The sequence below is a fragment of the Macrobrachium nipponense genome, chromosome 19 (assembly GCF_015104395.2).
Source record: "Macrobrachium nipponense isolate FS-2020 chromosome 19, ASM1510439v2, whole genome shotgun sequence".
Classification (NCBI taxonomy): domain Eukaryota; kingdom Metazoa; phylum Arthropoda; class Malacostraca; order Decapoda; family Palaemonidae; genus Macrobrachium; species Macrobrachium nipponense.
The window spans coordinates 57470175-57491217 of NC_061088.1; the positions used below are offsets into that span (position 1 = coordinate 57470175).

A 21043-nucleotide genomic window follows, 5' to 3' on the forward strand; every position below is an offset into this window, starting at 1 on the left:
TCTTCATCTTGGGAGATTTCCTTGTTGTTCAGGGGTTTTGAACAAACCTGTTCTCCAAGGGAATTCAAGCCTCCCGCATGGGATGTTTCACTTATCCTGAGAAGCCTCACTTGAGCTCCATTGGAGCCCTTGTCGTTCATCTGACAGATATGACGCTAAAGACAGTTTCCTGTTGGCATTGGCTTCTTCGAAGAGAGTGGGGGAGCTTCATGGTCTAAGTTATACGAAACATACCAGGGGTTGGGGGTCTGTGACCTTTGAGTTTTTCCCGGAATTCGTGGCCAAGATCCAAAATCCCTCGGTACATAATGACAGATTTGCCTCCTTTTCAATTTCATCTGAACCACAGGAGCTCTTACTTTGTCCAGTCAGAGTTCTAAGATGCTACCTTAAAAGTACTTGTCATGTAAGACCTAGATGTTGTAGACTTCTTGTCAGCACTGGTTGTTCTAAGAAAGGGATTTTGACGAAGGAAAAATCTATTTCTGGGTGATTGGCTCGTGTCGCCCTATGAAAGTATCCTTAATATCATTCTTTCTAGGTAAAATTAGCCTAAAATTACCAGAGAAAAACAAAATTAAGAAAATGTCAGTAAAACTGACTCGCTCACTCTTAAAAAGAAGTGTCGGTATGATAAAGGGGCGAGTGTGGAACACTACCACGAGCCAAACACCAATTAGAACTTCCTATCAGAATCCCCCCAAGAGAGAGCTGATACCAACGGGCGATGCAGCCTCTACTACTACTACTAGAGGACGCCACGGACAGCAGCGCCCCTAGCGGACATCCTTAATTAAAACAGTTAAATACATCTTGTCCTGCAAGGGGGGGAAAACAAACCATAAAAAAGGGGGGGTTTCATAGGGCGACACGAGCCAATCACCCAGAAATAGATTTTTCCTTCGTCAAAATCCCTTTTCTGGGCTCAGCTCGTGTCGGCCTATGAAAGAGTACCAGAGAAACAGACAAGATGGAAAAGGGAACAATGAAAAACAATTTAAAATGATGGATATAATATAAGTAAATCAATTACAGCATACAAATTAAGCACTTAAACTAACTTATTTTAACAGTAAAATAATAAAATGTAAGTAATCTTAAAGTACTTAAATGGTAATTAAAGTAAATTACAGAGATGCATGTAAAATAAGGAAAAATTGGGATTTACTTAACAAAAATACAAAATTATAAAATATATACATGTGTCCTACCCTAGCATAAAAATAAGGGTAGGTACACTGAAATCCATCATCAATACAAATATTCCAAAATATATACAAACACATTGTGACTGAAGTTCATCATAAACACAAAATGGTGAATATATACAAACATATTGTGTCCTACCCTAGCATAAAAATAAGGGTAGGTACACTGAAGTACATTATCAGTACAAATGTGGATGTCCCTAGCAAAAAAATAAGGGACAATCCACTATATGATACAACGGCTAAGGCTATGATGTTTGAGTAGCCTGACGATAGGGTGAGGCATGTTGGTTGATGTAGGTAGAAAGGAGACCTGGATCTATACTACAACTACTAAACAGTATCAGGGGAAACTATGTTTCCCGCTGCTACTGCTGAAAACTTTAAAGATTCCAAGGACTTTAAATATGCCGTTAAAGACTGTCGGGGATTTTCCATCCAGTATACTTTCTAAGATCCTCAAAGTTCATATGTTGGAAATAATTAATTGAGGTGGCTACTCCTGATATCATGTGCTTTTGGAATGACTCAGGGTTGGCTTGTTTAATGAAGTAAAGGATTTGCTGTCTAATGCCTTTAACTTATAAAGTACCACCTTTTTCTCTCATGAAGAGAGCACCTGAGGATCTAGAAGAAGTACGAGATAGAAAGGCTCTAAGAGTTGATACTGGGCAGAGAGAAGGATCCTGTGGAAGTGGGATAACCTTCCAAGGGGCCCACCTTGCAAGAGGATCTTCATTTTTGGCTAAAAAGCTACGATCCGGAGCAAGTAGAACTTCTCCTGATGGGAGGAATTCCACATGACCCGCATCCCTGGATAGAGCCGACAGTTCTGAAATTCTAGCTCCTGAGGCTAGGCTTAATAAGAATAATGTCTTCCTCAGGAGCATTATGAATGTACAAGATGAGTTGTCAGTATCTGAAGCTAGTTTGAGGACGTCATTTAAGAACCATGAAACTGTAGTAGGCCTCTGGGAAGGTCTAAGTCTAGCACAGGCTTTAGGGATAGATGTGAAATAAGATTCAGTCAAATCTATCTGAAAACCTACTTGAAAGATTTTCTTCAAAGCCGATTTATGAGTGGTAATCGTGCTAGCTGCTAAACCTTTTTCAAATAAGGATCTGAAAAAGGATATAGCCAAATTAACTGTCATGGTTGTAGTGTTCGATTCTCTCAAGAAAGATGCTAATTTTTTAACAGCTGAGTCATATTGTCTAATGGTTGACTCTCTCTTATCTGATTCTAGGAAGAGAATATTCTGTGGATCAATGTCAGCATCTTTATTAGCCGCAAACTTCATGAAGTCCATAAAGTTAGGGTCTGGAGAGTTCCTGAGGAAGCGAACACAGTCCTCATTTGTACTGATTGTGATAGTTTGGGATTGGGGATCCGTTGAGGTCGGAGACCCAATTCCAAGAGAAGAGGATACCAGTTGCTCTTGGGCCAGTCCGGTGCAATCAGAGCTACTATCCCTTTGAAAGACCTTAGTTTGTCTAGGACTTTCAAGAGAAGATTCACTGGAGGAAAAACATAAATTCTCCTCCACTGATTCCAATCTAACGACAGGGCGTCCGTGGCATAAGCCAGAGGGTCCAGGTTGGGGGCCACATAGCAAGGGAGCTTGTGGTTCGCTTGTGAGGCGAAGAGATCCACTTGGAGACCTGGGACTCTCCGGCTTACCCACTGGAATGACCCGACGTCCAGAGACCACTCTGATTCCAGAGGAACTGACCGGGACAGAGCGTCTGCTATCACATTTCTTACTCCTGCCAGGTGAGTGGCAGACAGATGCCATTTGTGTTTGTTTGCTAATGCAAAGATGGCTATCATGACATGGTTCACGTGTTTGGATTTGGACCCTCCTCTGTTGATGCAATGAACTACCACTGCACTGTCCAAAACTAGCCTTAGATGAGACTTTTTCGGGGGAAGCAGTCTCTTCAGAGTAAGAAATACTGCCATTGCTTCCAACACGTTTATGTGGAGCTGGCGAAATTGAACTGACCAAGTCCCCTGAACCTGTTTGAACTGAGAGTATCCCCCCCACCCGGACAGGGATGCATCCGTGTGAATGGTTAGCACTGGGAGGGGATATTGAAGGGGTACTTTCTTGGCTAAGTTCTTTACTTTTGACCAAGGCCGTAGTTGGTTGCGAAGGATCTGTGGAATTACTGACAACTTGTCTCGATATTTGGAGTTTGCTTTTGACCGCCAAATTCGATTTATATCTTTCAGCCTTGCTTTCAGAAGGATATCTGTTACCGAAGCAAACTGAAGAGACCCTAGGATTCTCTCCTGGTTTCTTCTTGACGTTTGTTTGCATTTGAGGAATTGCCTGACAGATTTTGCTATTTCCTTCCGTTTGGCCACTGGAATTGATAGATTGTGGGAAGACAAATCCCATTGGATTCCTAGCCACTGAAAACGAGATTCCGGAGTAAGTCTGGATTTCGTTTTGTTTATCTGGAACCCCAGATGTTCCAGAAAGTGAACTACCTTTTTGGTAGCTTCGAGACATTCCTCGACTGTTGGTGCCCAGATCAACCAATCGTCGAGGTATGCCGCTACCATGATTCCCTGAGCTCTCAATTGTTGTACAACCACTTCTGCTATCTTTGTGAATACCCTGGGGGCTACATTCAGACCGAAGGGCATCACTTTGAATGAGAATGTCTGATTTCCTAGCCTGAATCCTAGGAATGGGCGGAAGTGCCTGGCTATAGGGATATGATAGTATGCGTCTGTAAGATCGATGGAGCATGTGACGGCTCCACGCGGAAGTAAGGTCCTTACTTGCGAGAGGGTAAGCATCTTGAACTTGTCGCAGCGAATGAAAGAGTTTAGCTTTGACAAGTCTAAGATTACCCTTCTTTTTGTTGAGCCTTTCTTTTTTTGGCACGCTGAATAAGCGCCCTTGAAATTTTAGATGTTTGACTCTCGCAATAGCTCCTTTCTGAATGAGTTCTTCCGCGTAATCTATCAATTCCTTTGACGGTACCTGATGAAATGATTTGATTGGAGGAGGATCTTTGATCCAACTCCAGCCTAATCCTTTGGACACTATGCTCTGTGCCCAATTGCTGAACCCCCACCTGTGGCGGAAGAGGAACAGCCTCCCTCCTACCTGGGGAGCCTCATTGCTGATGGGCGGGTTGGCCACCACGCCCTCCTCTGAACTGTCTACTCCTCGTGCCCCTTCCTGCGCCACGCTGACGAAAGTAACCTCTCGCCCTACCTCTCGTTGAGAGTAGCCTTGAGCCTCATAAGCAGGGTTGAAGGCCGGCGAGATAGCGTAGGAAGTGGATGGTTGAGATTGCTGGGGCACCAGGAGGAAAGGTTGGTTCTGCTTAGAGGTGGAAGGTTGTCCCTGTTGGGTAACTGGGACTGCCTGCACAAATTGCTGCTGTTGCTGGAGTTTTTTATATGGCTGGAACCTCTTACCAGCCTTCTTGGTTTCTTGCCAGCAGTGGGAACGGATTCCTGTTTCCTCTTGAGGAAATACCCCACCTAGCTCTAAGGCTCTGGTTGAGTCTAGCAGCTTCGTGGTGGACCTCGTTCACTGCGGACTCTGGGAAGAGATCCGCTCCCCACATGCTTGCAGCCAAGAGTCTATTAGGCTCATGCCTGATTGTGCACTCTTGTAGGACATGCTTCCGGCAGTTCCTCCTAGCCTGGAAGAAGTCAAAAGCGTCCGTTAGAACCGTCTGAAACTGAGATTTCGCCAGAATCTTGAACAGCGGTTCCGTAGCGTAGGAAAAGGGCAGCCATTTCTGTGATGATGAGGGAATTGAGGGACCTGCCAAACCTAGTTCGCTCATCGAACTCTGCCTGGATTAGTGAATCCGGCAGCCTAGGTAATTTCTCACCGAACTGGTCCATGGCGCAGTCCGGCTTGAGTTTACCCAGCGTGAATGTAGCTGGCAAGTTTTCCCACAATTCTCCGAAGGCGGGGAAGAGCGGAGAAGTAGACTCCGCCTCCCTCAACTGTGGAATGGGCTCATCCTTGAGGACTGCTGAAGGGACTTCTCCACTAATTTCGTGGCGAACGGAAGAGAAACCTCCTCTTCTGTCGCGAAAATAGTGAAGGGACTCTTGTAGGCCTGGAGTTTAGTGTTAGTACACTCCCAGTCCTCAAGGCAGTGAACCCATTCCCGCTGGGCGTGATCTCTACTATAAAGAACTGACTCCTTAGAGATTTTGTCTTCTCTCGTCAGAGCCGTTGGCGTCAGCCTAGCATACCCGATGAAAGGCTGCGTCAGACCCGGAGGGTAGAACTCGAAGTCCTCAATCCTTCGAGTTCCACACTCCGAGATAGAAATCATTCCGTCCTTGAATGGAGCGTAGGCAGCTACTCTCCATGGGTTCTCCATAGAGAAAGCTGGCAAGGAGTCATAAGGTGGAAGTTGAAGAATCCCCGTGCTAGATGCTGGGGAGACTGGGGGAGGAGCCTGAGCTAGCCCAGCTACTCGGTCCTCATTCTCTCTCATTCTATTAGAGAGATCCTGGATTGACTGTCCAGATTGAGACAGACTGTTTGATAATTGCGCAAACATCTGCTCGAACCGCGTTCCCAGTGCGGAGATTTGGGAGCCTACTAGCACGCCCACTTGTTCCATCACCCCTGCTGAGAAAGTAGAGGGATCGAAGGTGCTGGTGCTTGCTACCCCTGCCGGCATAGCCGGAGTGGAAGCAGTGGAGGCGGAAGAAGGCAGTGACTCGGTGGGAGCGCGAGCCTTCTCCTTCGAAGCCTTGCTTCTGGAGCTCTTCGATTGGGAAGAGCCCGGCTTTGCCTTCACCGCATCGGCATAGGAAGTCGACGACTTCCTAGCCGAAAGAAGACGAAGACGACTTCCTAGAAGTCGACTTATATAAGGTCTTCGGTTCTCTCTTTCCCTTCTCCTTAGGAGGTACAGAGAGAGCGGGAGAGCGAATAGGGATCTCGGATCCCGCAAAGCCTTGGAAAGAAGCGGAAGAAGAGGGGACAGGAGAAGATCCAGGAGCGCCCAAGGAAAGACCTTGGGCGCCCGACATACCTACCTCAACCAACAAATCCTCCCCACCTACCGCCATGGGCTCAAGGTTAAGGTCCAGGGCAGCGACGTCCAGGACCGACTCCTGGGAGGCTACGACCCCAAACGATTGCTGGAGGTCTTGCTGGATGGAGGCTATCAGTGGGGCAGCGGACAAGGGGTCGACGTAACCCGTCGACTTGCCCGCGGGGAAGATCTGGACGGCCAGTTTCCTGTCCAAAATGTAGGGCTGGCCCTTGGCGGCGTTCTTCCCAAAGCCGCCCACCCACGCTTTCAGGGTGGCGAGGGCGACTTCCCTCACACCGCTAGCCTGAAAGAAAGGTGAGATTAGCTGCCTATTGTGGAACGGGGTTAACAAACTTACGACTAGAAGTTGTTAGTAAAATCATAAGTAAGCCTATAATGGACTTACCCCATCTCCCAGCTGACCGACCAGGTCGTAGCATATGGCGCAGGCTTCAGGGTGCCAGACAATCGTCTCGTTGAACGACGTGGCACAAGGGGCGTGAGACCTGCACTCATCATGTCCACAGGGGTCGTAAAGCGTCGCGTTACAGGCTGGGACCTGGCAGTTGGTAGCCTGTAAGTGAAAAAGTACATGAGTACCAAGTAAACACTTACAGCCTAACATATGCTCCGCTGGTGCCGGAGCGAAAAAGTTAGATAAAACCAGAGCCCCGCCAAAATACGTGTGGTAACTAGGTTGGTATATAGGCTATGGCTCCGCCGATGGCGGAAGCACAAGAATCAACCAACTAGGAGTGGTGGTAATGGAAACCACGACGGAAAATGGCGGGGATGGTTGATAAAATAATAATAATAACACACAATTCATTGTAAAATATTGTATAATTAGGGTATATATCCTTAAAATAACAAAAACAAAACAACTTCTCTCCGCCCGTCTACTAGAAGAGTGCGTAGGTAAGGGGTAAACTCCCTTCCGGTAGCGGGGGAGAGATATATAAGGATATAGTAGGCAAGCAACCGACCACTCGTAGTACCCACCCTGCCCGCTAGCGGAGCCAGTAACCTATAACCAAAGGTGCCCCGGCTGCGACGGAAGGCTCCTTTCGTATCGTAAGGGAGGTGGCTGAGCAACTGGGGAGGGGGGGAGGAAGGTCTCGGCGAAACACGGCGGGAGCGAGAAAAGGGGGGAGGGATGGCCTACTCCTTCCCGCCTCACCAACTACCCGCATGGAGACCCGGTACCTCATAGTGGTCGCCCTATACCCCCCGCTGGGAGGACCCCTGGTCACCTCCGAAAGTGTGAGAGAAGGCGATGAGGTTGTCATAACAACCAAGGGGTCCCCCAGCTCCTCCCTATATCAGAGAGGGAGGGAAGGGGCAGGGTAAGGTGCTATGGAACACGTGACCGCAAGTGGCCTAGGCCGCGAGCAACACAACCGTGGTAGGACCACGTGAACCAAGCTGTACCAATACATGGAACAAGCACCTAGGCTAGCCTAACACCCTAAATAAATAAATAAATATACATCGAAAGGTGGAAGAGACACTTTTAGTAAAAGAGAAAGAAGCCCAGGAGGAGGCAGACTGTTCCAAGAAACAGGAGCCTACTCGGAGCCAGCGATAGCCGATGTAGAGCAAGAGCCGGGATGCTGGGCCGGAAAATAATAATAGCCCTAAATACCAAGCTAAGAGAATGGTAGGAGGGCTGAACTAGCTAAAACTCGATGTAAAACAATGAATGTGATAAAGTAAGCCCATAAGTATAAGAAGTCCCAGTATGGAGGACCGGGAATTCTTACGAGGCGGCATGGCCGCCACGAGACAACCGGGGAACCGTATATGACCTATTAAGAGGAAAATACTGGTACCCGGAAGATAAAACTAAGGTAAAATGTTACTTATGAGTTACTTAACTTAGCCGTGGCAATTGCAGAGCGTTCCATCGTAGATAGTACGGATAAAATCCAATAAAGCACGAGCACAAGAAAATGGCGACTTGTTGCTAGCGCTAAAAATTAAGGATGTCCGCTAGGGGCGCTGCTGTCCGTGGCGTCCTCTAGTAGTAGTAGTAGAGGCTGCATCGCCCGTTGGTATCAGCTCTCTCTTGGGGGGATTCTGATAGGAAGTTCTAATTGGTGTTTGGCTCGTGGTAGTGTTCCACACTCGCCCCTTTATCATACCGACACTTCTTTTTAAGAGTGAGCGAGTCAGTTTTACTGACATTTTCTTAATTTTGTTTTTCTCTGGTAATTTTAGGCTAATTTTACCTAGAAAGAATGATATTAAGGATACTTTCATAGGCCGACACGAGCTGAGCCCAGAAAAGAGGTTTCCAAGAACACTTTCATTCTGGATGAGTGATGCAATTAAGCAGGCTTATTCCTCACCTGATGGTTCTCTCCCTTAGTCTGTGCGGGCTAGAGCACATGACATCAGAGGTATAAATTCCACTATGGCATTATGAAAAATTTTGCTGTTCATAGAATTTTGAGAGCTGGTTCCTGGTTGCGCCAGTCCACATTCACTCCTTTTTACCTGAAAGATGTTACTCACAAGATCTTTGGACACATTTTCCATGAGTCCTGTGGTGGCTGCCTAACAAGTTGTGTATTCATCCATTATCCCTAATAGGGCATTCTGTATCTTACCTATGATGATTGTGTGAAAGAGAGAATGAATGAGTTGGCTGGTCTCTTTCTTCTCTTTTTTTTTTTCCTTTCTTCTTCCTACAGTTGGGTTGAGGAATAGACACGTCACATGCTGGACTGGTCTGATACAGGTGAGTAAGGTAGCCATACTGAAAGTTGGTGTGTTTTATGATCTTGGAAAAATCAAACCCTCTATTCATTAGCAAATACTATCTCTACAGGAAAGGGGGAGTGAGGAGTGATAACAAACCATGTGAGTATATGGTTTGTTACTTGAACAGCCAGAATTTTCTTTGGTTCCTGGTTGCAGTGAATCTGCTCATATATCATTGTACGTCAACCCAGACGGCTGAGTTGTTAGATGTCTGTTTATCTATATGCTCACGAGCATGAGACCACCCTCTTTAGAACACTTTCTTCTGAGAGGGGTGGTCAGGTGGCTTAACTTCCAGCCAGTTTAGGATACATGTACCTCCCACCAAGTATAAGTGTATCCTATTGTTAAGACCAAAGGTTTGTTCCATGTATGAAGACAAAATTTTTAATAAATTTGTATTTTTCATAGTTAACAAACCTGAGGTCTTAACATTTACTGCCCACCTCTAGTTGCCCCTCTCTCTGTTATAGATCTTGGGTTGGGAAAAGACTAAAGCTGTCACGAGGTAGTGCACGGTCTCTGACCAGCTATCACCTCGTACGCACAGGAGTTACCAGTTCTCACAGATTCCTTGCTTACAATCTTTGATTGTTTTTAACCGGTGACCAGCTGGCACATAGAAAATATCCTATTGTTAAGACCTCCGGTTGTTAGCTATGAAAATACAAGTTGATTAAAAAATTTGTCCTTTTTGGGAGAATTGGCTGATAAAACCCCTAGATTATTAATGTTTTGAAGGAGGGCTATGTCATCCCATTCTTGGAGAGACCCTCATTAGTCACTGATCCCATCACATTGATAGCATATTCGGTAGGCTCTTTTTGGCCCTATTGGAAGAAGTTTCCTCCCTCTTCCAAAAAAGGGCCATTGAGGAGGTTCAGAACACCAACATGGTCCAAGATGAAGACAAGCCAATCAGTCCTTCCATCCATTCACCAGAGTGATGGGATGGTAACCTTAGATATGCAAGATAAATATTTTCACATCCCAGTTCATCCAGTTTCAGAAAATATCTAATGTTTGTCTTCCAAGACAAGGTGTACCATTTTCGAGCTCTTTGCATGGCCTTTCGACATCCCCTCAAGTGTTCACTTGAGTCCTTGCTCCTCTATCGAAATGGCTTCACTTAGTAGGGATCACTGTCTCTCTTTACCTGAACAACTGGCGTCTTCGATCCCCGTTGAAGGACAAGTATATGGAAGACACACACAAGATTCTTCTGCTGACCCAGTTGATGCCATCACAAGAAATCCTATATATGGGGATGACCCTGACCTCTCAGGTTTCTTTGGCTTTTCTGTCTCTCAAGAGGGCATCAGACAGTTAAGAATTTTTTAGCCATTTTGTTTTGTTTGTCTCAAAATGGAGGATCCTATTAGGGACTCTGGTTTCCATAGAAATGTTTGTCAGACTGGGCAGATTACATATGTGAGTTCTCCATTTTTACCTGAAGGCCAACTGGAACAGAAAGACACAGTCAGTCACATTTTTCCGATCACCCCAGAGATCAAATTGGACCTGCAGTGGTGACTATGGACTATGGCCATGGACGCCATGGTACAAGATTGGTCGAATCTAGACCTGTAAGCCTTCCCACCTTTCAGCATGATCAGGGAGGTTTTGAACAAGTTTCAGGCATGCCACAATGTGACCATTAGCCCTCTTTTGGCTCATGAGGGAGTGGTTCCCAGACCTCCTATGTCTGTTGTTGGACTTTCCAAGACTACTTCCTCAAAAACCATCTCTGCTCAGGCAAACCCACTTTAGAAGACACCACCAAGGGTTGTCCGCTCTTGCCCTGACAGGCTTCAGATTGTCCATAAGCTGGTCAGCGCCAAGAGTTTTTCAAGGGAAGATGCAAAAGAAGGTCTTCTAGCTTCATCTATCAGGCCAATCGGTCAGTCTTTTGACGGTGGTGCCACAACAGCAATATCTCATCTACTGAGACCACTATAATAGGTTGTGGAATTTTTCCTTTTTCTGAAAAATACCAGGGACTTGTCTTCCTTTAGTATTAAATGTTATCAGGCAACACTTACCTCAGTCTTCAAGCATAGAGGTCTGAATCTCCCTTTGACTCCGACATTAGGGACCTGTTAAAGTCTTTCAATGCAACAAAACAAAAAGGGGACAACACTTTGATCTCCTGGAATCTGGATTTGGTCCTCAAATGGCTGACAGGGCCATCTTTTGAGCCCTATGATCTGCTTCTCTTCAGAATCTGACCCACAAGACTCTCTTCCACTTTGTTTTAGCTACAGCTAAACACATCAGTGAAATACAAGCCATTGACAAGAGAGTGGGTTTCTCTCAAGGAAATGCAGTTTGCTCCTTCACCCTAGGATTTCTGGCAAAGAATGAGGACCAGTCCAAGGCCTGGCCTTGTTCATTTACTGTTAAGAACTTGGTCATGAGAAAGAAGAGGGAAGACTGTATCTAGTCAGAAAAGATCAAGGGTTCATCTAGTAACCTATGGAGTTCAGTAAGGAACCTGACTCATCCTCTGTCAAAGAATGCCTTGTCAATCTTCCTGAGAGATTTGATTAGAGAAGCACATTCCCAGATCCAGGAAGACATTTCACCAAATTTTAAGTGAAAACACTTGATATCAGAGCAATGCCTACGTCATTGGCATTCAGACATAACATTTCATTGACCCTCATTATCCAGTCGACTTATTGTAAGTGCAGGTCCATTTGTCTCTCTCACTACTTGCAGAAAGTGGAAACAGTGTTTAATTATTGCTGTACCTAGGGGCCATTATTGGTGGCTGGCATAGTATTGGGTGAAGAATTATAGGAAACTCTCTTCTTCTGCTACTGTCTTATCGTCTTGTTTAAGTAGGGTTTTCAAGTTTTGGGGATCTTGGGGATGCAAGGTACCTGGAATATCCAGCAGTCTTAGTGGATAGGTTGTGGTTTTTAACAATTGTTCTCAGAGTAGGTGACAGCATTGTCTGTTTTTTTAATCTTGGTACTGGGCCCAGTATTGTATGCTTTGTTAGCCATCAGGCATATCCTCTGCTGCAAGCTCCCACTCAAATAGAGGTGCTCCATGGCTCAACAGCCACACCACTACAGGTTAAGATGAGCACCAACCAGAGGCAGTATTCACCTGACCTAGCTCTCTTACCAGATAGGAAACAACAAGCATTGTACACAATGCTGGCAGATTTTTCTATTTTCAATTCGCTTTTTAATGTTTTGGAGTAGACTAAGTCCATGTATCCCACCTCTATTCAATGTGAGATTCAGCTGTGTAACCCTCCTCTAAAACTGCTTACAATTGCCTATCTTGAAAGTTCAAATATACCTTTAGTTATTATTCTATTACTGTATTAATCTTTCATCAAAGTCATCTTAAACATTTTACCATTAAAAACATATACAGTGGTACTTCAACATACGAAAGGCTCAACTTACGAAAAACTCGAGAAATGAAAGCAAATATGAAGATTTTTTTGGCTCTACATACAAAAATAGTTCAAGTTACGAAAGGTTGTTGCTGTAAAGTCCCGAGATTCGCCCGGACCACCGAGAACAATTTTAAAACTCGCCTGCCGCCAACTGAGTAAACTCGCCACCATCCTCCCGCTCTCCCATTGGTTCCTGATGCTAGTCACCCTGTAAGATCCTGCTCTCCTATTGGTCAGCATCTACCCCTTGTGCTCTATGTATTCTATTGGTAAAAGGATGCTGTAAATTGAAAAACTTATTCATGCAATACATTTAATAAAAAAAACATTAGGTAAAGATAGAATAAAGAATAGAAATGAATGGTTATTATACTGTTTGGTATTTTCAGTAGTTGAAGAGAGATAATGAAAATTTGATTACTGTACGTACTGTGTGCTAGGTGAAAGTGGTTGCTTGGCGATTGTTCGGTACTCGTAAGTGCTGAATGTAAACAGAAGTTTGGAAGCTTTTTTTTTTTTTTGTTTGATTGTTTATTATAGTTAATGGTTACTTAATAATTATTTGAAATGAGTACATGCAATACATTTAATAAAAAAAAATTGTGAATTAGATATAAAATATAAAATAAATCAGACTGCTATCATCGAAGCCAACAAATACGTATTTTCTAGAATTAGGTAAAGATAGAATAAAGAATAGAAATGAATGGTTATTATACTGTTTGGTAGTTTCATTAGTTGAAGAGAGAGAATGAAAATTTATGGCTTACTGTGTGCTAGGAAAAGTGATTGCTTGGCGATCATTCAGTACTCGTAAGTGCTGAATGTAAACAAAAGGTTGGAATTTTTTTGTGTGTGTATTATAGTTAATGATTAATTAACCCTTAAACGTCCAATGGACGTATTTTACGTCAAAATTTTTTGTCTCTTGGGTTCCGACCGGACATAATGTACGTCGACATAAAAGTTTTTTTAAAAATTTGCGGAAAAATACTTATAGGCCTACCAGCCAAAAACTTTTCAGGCGCCTTGGGGGATGCTGGGAGTTCACGGATCAAGGTGTTGTTTTGTTTACAATCGTTACGCAGGCGCGCAAGCGCAAATTTCTTTCTTATCGCACTAAAAAGTATCAGTGACACATCTCTGAAATTATTTTGTCCCTTTGACATAATTTTTGCGCCATTTTTAATTAGCCGTTACATGAAGTATTATATATGAAAATGTGCGCAATTTCATTCAAAATACAACAAAAAAAAATACTCATGATTGTAGCTTTTATCAGTTTTGAAATATTTTCATATACATAACAATAAGTGCCAAAATTTCAACCTTCGGTCAACTTTGACTCTACTGAAATGGTCGAAAAACGCAATTGTAAGCTAAAATTCTTATATTCTAGTAATATTCAATGATTTACCTTCATTTTGCAACATGTTGGAAGTCACTAGCACAATATTTCGATTTATGGTGAATTTATGAAATGAAAACTTTTTCCTTACGTCCGCGCGGTAAATCTTCCAAAAAAATCTCACGTGTGATTGTTGTAATGTTTGCACCATTTTAAAGTAGCTGTTACATAAAGTTTTATATATGGAAATGTGTGCAATTTCATGCACAATACAACTAAAAACAACCCATGGTTGTAGCTATTATCAGTTTTGAAATATTTTCATATAAATAACGATAAGTGCCAAAATTTCAACCTTTGGTCAACTTTGACTCTACCGAAATGGTCAAAAAACACAATTGTAAGCTAAAACTCTTATATTCTAGTAATATTCAATCATTTAACTTAATTTTGCAACAAATTGGAAGTCTCTAGCACAATATTTCGATTTATGGTGAATTTATGAAAAAAAAAAATTTTTCCTTACGTCCGCGCGGTAACTTCCGAAAAAAAATCATACGTGCGATTGGCTGTAACGTTTACACCATTTTAAATTAGCCGTTACATAAAGTTTTATATATGAAAATGTGTGTAGTTTCATGTAGAATATAATAATAAATAATTGAAGGTTGTAGCTTTTCTCGTTTTCGAAATATTTGCATATAAATCACGATAAATAGAAAAAAAACCACATTCGGTCAAATTTGACTCTACTAAAATGGTTGAAAAACGCAATTGTAAGGTAAAACTCTTACAGTCTAGTAATATTCAGTCATTTATCTTCATTTTGAAACAAACTGGAAGTCTCTAGCACAATATTTAAGATTTATGGTGAATTTAAAAAAAAATTTCCTTCCCTCCGCGCGCGGATTCTCCGCCTCTAATGTCCGAAATTATCATAATATTTGCTCCGTTTCATAGTAGGCGTTTCATAGAGTTTTATATATGAAAATGTGCGCAATTTTATGTAAAATACAACAAAAAATAATTGAAGGTTGTAGCTTTTCTCATTTTTGAAATATTTGCATATAAAAAATATATAAAAAAATTAGACATTCGGTCAACTTTAACTCGTCCGAAATACAAAAAAAAAAAAAATTAACCCGTTAGCTTTAACCGTTTTGCTCATAGCTCGATTTGAATACAATTATATATGAAATTTTGTTTTTGCACTATCATATATCGCTTTATTTATATATTATAATGATATTTTTTCATTTCTGATGGTTGCATACTAAACTTCAGGCAATGACAAAAAAAGGAGCCAAAAATGAACTCTTAATCTTGAAAACTAAGCGCGCTGTGATTTTTTGAAAAAATTATTTTTTCCGCTTCGGCGCTCATTCCGAGACCCCCACGGCACACGGGAGACGATTTTTATTATACTTAGGCGTTAAAGGGTTAATAATTATTTGAAATGAGTACATACTGATTATTTATACATTTTATTGGCATATTCTAAGCTTTTAGCTTCTTAGATTTAGATGTCAGAATCATAGACTAGGTTACAGTAGCAACTGCTAACATAGGCTAGGCTTATTGCTAAGGGACGTATGCTAAAGTCCTGATATATACAGTAAAATTGGGGTTGAACATTACATGCAGTTGAATATTACTCAAGTGTATACAGTATTTTGCCTTTTTGGAATCCTATTTCTTCCGTCGGATCGGCGTCGTAACCCTAAAACATGTGTTGTAAGCCTGGAAATATAATTTACTGGGGTGTTTTTGTAGGGCTTGGAACAGATTAGGCATTTTACATGTAAAATGCGGTTCAAGATACGAAAAGCTCATGATACGAAGGCCACCTCGGAACGGATTAATTTCGTATGTTAAGGTACCACTGTACATAGTACAGCCAATAACAGAGAGAGAGAGAGAGAGAGAGAGAGAGAGAGAGAGAGAGAGAGAGAGAGAGAGAGAGAGAGAGAGAGCACTGAATGGGCAACATCATACATATCTGACCATAAAGAGTGAAATTACTTATGATTTATTTCAGAGACAGAGAATAATATGAGAGAGAGAGAGAGAGAGAGAGAGAGAGAGAGAGAGAGAGAGAGAGAGAGAGAGAGAGAGAGAGAGAGAGAGAGAGAAAATAACTCCTTAAAAATTGAAAGATTGAAAGGAACCTGTATGGACAACACATCAACTCCACCATACTATACATTTATAGAAATTATTTTGTTTAAAAGAAACATGTTTTCAAATGTGAAAGACAACTTAATTGCCAAAGGTTTAGTTGTAGTTCTGGTTTGAAATTTCTGACATATTCTGTCAGTTTAAATTTTGGGTTACATGGATAGTTTATTTGATTATTGATGTTTAGTTTTGAAAATATGATATATTGTGTATGATGTTAATGTTGAAAGCAAAGATATCTCTCTTGAATTGTAACTTATAACTTAGAGGTATCAGATTGTAAAAACTTTTCACTGTTTCAGCTCCATCTTACAACTCAGGCTGGGACTTACATAAAAGAATTTGTTCATGGAGATTTAGGAAGGACAACACCAAATATAAGAAGTATATTAGGTCTTGATGTTGACATCATTGCTTTGGATGTGGAGGTAAGGAAAACTTTCAAATATTGTAAATGTGAGTAAGAGGATAATAGTATAATCGTTGGCCTGTTTTGCAAATTGTACATGAACTATTTGTAAGGTTCATTTTTGAGAAGAAAAGTCTCACTTCATAGCTAAGCACCACTTTGATTTTAAAGTCACCTCTAGTGTTTCTTTGTATAGTAGTTACAGTAATTGTTCTGGTTATTATTATTATTATTGCAAAGCAGTTAAAAAGGCCACTAATTAAAATTGTTAGACACATATTGCCTAAATAAGAGGCACAGTTAAATAATTTGCACACCTCCCTGGGGAGATACCTAAAAGGAACACAAATTTTGGGGGTTATTTGTATTTTTCATAGGTACGTATACATACCGGAGCTTGTTATGTAGGAGTATTCCTCAGCATGAGCTGGAATTGGTCCTTGAAAATTGGTTGCAAGGTAGCTAACTGATGGTAGATGGGAGAGTTAGGGGAAAGTCTTGCTCACCTGCCATCAACAAGAACTTTTCCTTCAGTATCAGGGACTAGTGGCATGGTATGGAATTATGATGAAATACAAATTGCTTGAAAGATATAAAATTTAAAAAGTAATTTGTGTTTTTCCCAACATACAAACCTGAAGTTTTTTACAAAGAGTTCATCATCAATATAAGCTGGAAATGGCAGTTCAAACTTACTGACAAAGTACTTCACTATTGACAGTTAAGTGAATCCCCTTCCACCTGTTGGTCTGCACTCCCTTATAACTTCTGGCCCAGGTTCCAGATGGGTGGCTGAGTTGGGCAGTGAATGTAAAGAACTTCAGGTATGTATCTTACTTTAAATATTTGCTAGTACTATTTGTTTCTGCACTTGTATAAACCTTCATTCTTTATACAGGGGACTTGCCCATTGGTGGGTGGAATCTGGGTACTCTGAACTGACTAGTGGATTTGCCCAACTTGGGAATGGTGTTTTCCTGGTTCAGAAAGAACATAGGAAAGATGCCCTTGCAACTGTAACCTGCAGCACACATGGGATGTTGCATTTGGTAGACTTCTGGGCAATTATGTAATGGGTTTTCAAAGCAGTGAATGAGACAGAACTTTAGATTGTGTCAGAAACAATAAAACAGCTAGTATGCACTATTGGGTTTATTTTAATATACATATATCCTGCTTTCCCCTTGACAAGAGAGGAGGGTGACTTACATCTAATCAAAACAATAGAAAACAAAATTATTGGAACTTAGTCATATAGCTTACCTGCAATTTTCATCCATCCAGCACATACACTGTTTAGAAACCGGAAATTCTCCCCTATGAGAGAGGAAGGAAAGAGGAGAGAAAACCAGTTACAGTGGGCCCCCGTATTTGTGTTCTCTGGATTCACGGACTCACACATTCGTGGATTTCTCTCTGGAACATATACCCCCATTATTTGTGGAAAATTCACCAATTCACAGAATTTTTCTATGAGAAATATCCACAAATTCCTGTTTTTTATCAATTTCATCATGAAATACACTTTTTGTGATGTAACTATTAAAAAAAACTAGGTATCAAAATTTTTAGTGGGTTTTCTTGAGTTTTAATTAACCCTTTAACGCCGATTGGACGTATTAAACGTTGACGAAAATTGTCTTGTCGGGTGCCGAACCGACGTATGGTACGTCGACGAAAAAAAGTTTATTTAAAAATTAGCGGAAAAATAGTTATAGGCCTACTAGGCAAAAACTTTTGAATCACGCGCCTTGGGGGATGCTCGGAGCTCACGAATCAAGGCGTTGTTTTGTTTACAATCGTTACCCAGGCGCGCAAGCACGAATTTCTTTCTTCTCGCACTAAAAAGCATCAGTGACATATCAGAAATTATTTTGTCACTTTGACATAATTTTTGCACCATTTTATATTAGCCGTTACATGGAGTATTATATATGAAAATATGTGCAATTTCATGTAGAATACAACAATAAACAACTCATGGTTGTAGCTTTTATCAGTTTTGAAATATTTTCATATAAATAATGATAAGTGCCAAAATTTCAACCTTCGGTCAACTTTGATTCTTCTGAAATGGTAAAAAAACGTAATTGTAAGCTAAAAATCTTATATTCTAGTAATATTCAATCATTTACCTTCATTTTGCAACAAATTGGAAGTCTCTAGCACAATATTTTGATTTATGGTGAATTTATGAAAAAAACTTTTTCCTTACGTCTGCGCGGTAACTCTTCCAAAAAAATCATAAATAATCTTAATTTTAAATTAGCTTTTACATAAAGTTTTATATATGAAAATGTGTGCAATTTCATGTAGAATACAACTAAAAACAACTTCTGGGTGTAGCTTTTATCAGTGTTGAAATATTTTCATATAAATAACGATGTGCCAAAATATCAAGCTTTTCTCAACTTTGACTCGACCAAAATGGTCGAAAAACGTAATTGTAAGCTAAAACTCTTATATTCCAGTAATATTCAATCATTTACCTTCATTTTGCAACAAATTGGAAGTCTCTAGCACAATATTTCGATTTATGGTGAATTTATGAAAAAAACTTTTTCATTACATCTGCGTGGTAACTTCCGAAAAAATCATAAATATTCTTAATTTTAAATTAGCTGTTACATAAAGTTTTATTTATGGAAATGTGCGCAATTTCATGTAGAATACAACTAAAAACAACTTATGGGTGTAGCTTTTATCAGTGTTGAAATATTTTCATATAAATAACGATAAGTGCCAAAATATCAAGCTTTTGTCAACTTTGACTCGACCAAAATGGTCGAAAAATGGAATTGTAAACTAAAACTCTTACATTCTAGTAATATTCAATCATTTACCTTTATTTTGCAACAAATTGGAAGTCTCAAGCACAATATTTCGATTTATGGTGAATTTATGAAAGAAAAAACATTTTCCTTATGTCCGCGCAGTAACTCTTCCGAAAAAATCAAAAATTTTTCGTCCGATTGTCGTAATATTTGCATCATTTTAAATTAGCCATTACATAAAGTTTTATATATGAAAATGTGTGCAATTTCATGTAAAATACAACAATAAAACAACCCATGGTTGTAGCTTTAATCAGTTTTGAAATATTTTCATATAAATAACGATAAGTGCCAAAATATCAACCTTTGGTCAACTTTGACTCGACCAAAATGGTCAAAAAACGCAATTGTAAGCTAAAACTATTACATTGTAGTAATATTAAATCATTTACCTTTATTTTGCAACAAATTGGAAGTCTCTAGCACAATATTTCGATTTATGGTGAATTTATGAAGTAAACTTTTTCCTTACGTCTGCGCAGTAACTCTTCCGAAAAAATCATAAATTTTTTCGTCCGATTGTCGTAATGTTTGCACCGTTTTAAATTAGCCGTTACATAAAGTTTTATATATGAAAATGTGCCCAATTTTATGTAGAATACAACTAAAAACAACCCATGGTTGTAGCTTTTATCAGTTTTGAAATATTGTCATGTAAATAACGATAAATAGAAAAAAATCGTCCTTCGGTCAACTTTAACTCGACTGATGGTCGAAAACTGCAATTGTAAGCTACAACACTTACAGTCTAGTAATATTCAATCAATTACCTTCATTTTGCAACAAACGGGAAGTCTCTAGCACAATATTTCGATTTATGGTGAATTTTTGAAAACTGCTTTTTTTTATGTCAGCTCGTTACGAATTCATGCATCATTTTGTGATAATATTTTCTGTGTGTTGCCTTGATTGTTTTACAATGTGTTATATACCAAAATGATCAAAATTTAGTGTACAATACAAAAAAAAAAAAATAACTTATTTGCTTTAACCGTTTTGCTCACAGCGCAATTTGTATACAATTATATATGAAATTTTTTTTGCGCTGTCATATATCCCAATATTTATATATGATAATGATATTTTTTTTCATTTCTGATGGTTGCATACTAAACTTCAGGCAATGAAAAAAAAGGAGCCAAAAATGAACTCTTAATCTTGAAAACTAAGCGTGCTGTGATTTAAAAAAAAAAAAAAAAAAAAAAAAAATATCCGCTTCGGTGCTCACTTGCGAACGCCACCGGCATACAGGAGACGATTTTTAAAATACCGTTTTGGCGTTTAAGGGTTATCAAGATAGGCCATTTTAAGCATTTTATAGGGGCTCCAACTATTTGTGGGTCTAACTGTTCGGAGCACCGACAATTCCGCGCAGGACAATTCAGCGCCGACAATTCAGCACGACAAGTCACCTAAGAGACAATTCAGCTTAGAGACAATTCTGCGCATGGCGATTCAGGACAAGGACTATTCAGCACAAAGACAATTAGCGAAATAAAATAAAAACATGGAAAACAAAGAAAACAGTGATCAGATTTATTTTTTATTTGTACCATACTGAATTTTAAGAAGTAGACACAAATATTTATTGAAATTACTACTATAAAATATTCCTGTACAAAAATATTCATACTAATTTATTTCTGTAATTCAATGAGGTAGCTTATATTTTGTAAGTATTCCAATTTGTTTGCTTGATTCCCATATTTACTAACTAGCGTTTTTATTGCCTTGGCTGTTCTCTGATAATTTAGTTTTTTTTCTGGAATCATCATATCCAGCTCTGATTCTCAGTATTCTTTTCTCTGCATTGTCTTGCTCCAATATCAAAAACTCCACAAACTT

At 40.3% G+C, this 21043-nt stretch overlaps 1 protein-coding gene across 6 annotated transcripts in view; it reads left to right on the forward strand.

Moving 5' to 3' along the window:
• The window catches only part of LOC135217263 (tRNA pseudouridine synthase Pus10-like), a 357385-nt gene that overhangs the window by 257591 nt on the left and 78751 nt on the right, over positions 1-21043 (forward strand). For 2 of the 6 annotated variants that reach the window (XR_010315089.1, XR_010315090.1), the window contains exons 9-11: positions 16258-16383; positions 16742-16918; positions 17086-17188. Coding sequence is in view for 4 of the 6 variants with exons in the window: in XM_064253011.1 (XP_064109081.1) it covers positions 16258-16383; positions 17086-17160 (201 nt within the window). In the remaining 2 variants the exon portion in view is untranslated. Of the gene's footprint in view, positions 1-16257; positions 16384-16741; positions 16919-17085; positions 17189-17262; positions 17459-21043 lie in introns of those variants that run through there. The other 4 variants (XM_064253035.1, XM_064253017.1, XM_064253011.1 and 1 more) reach the window with 3 other exon arrangements.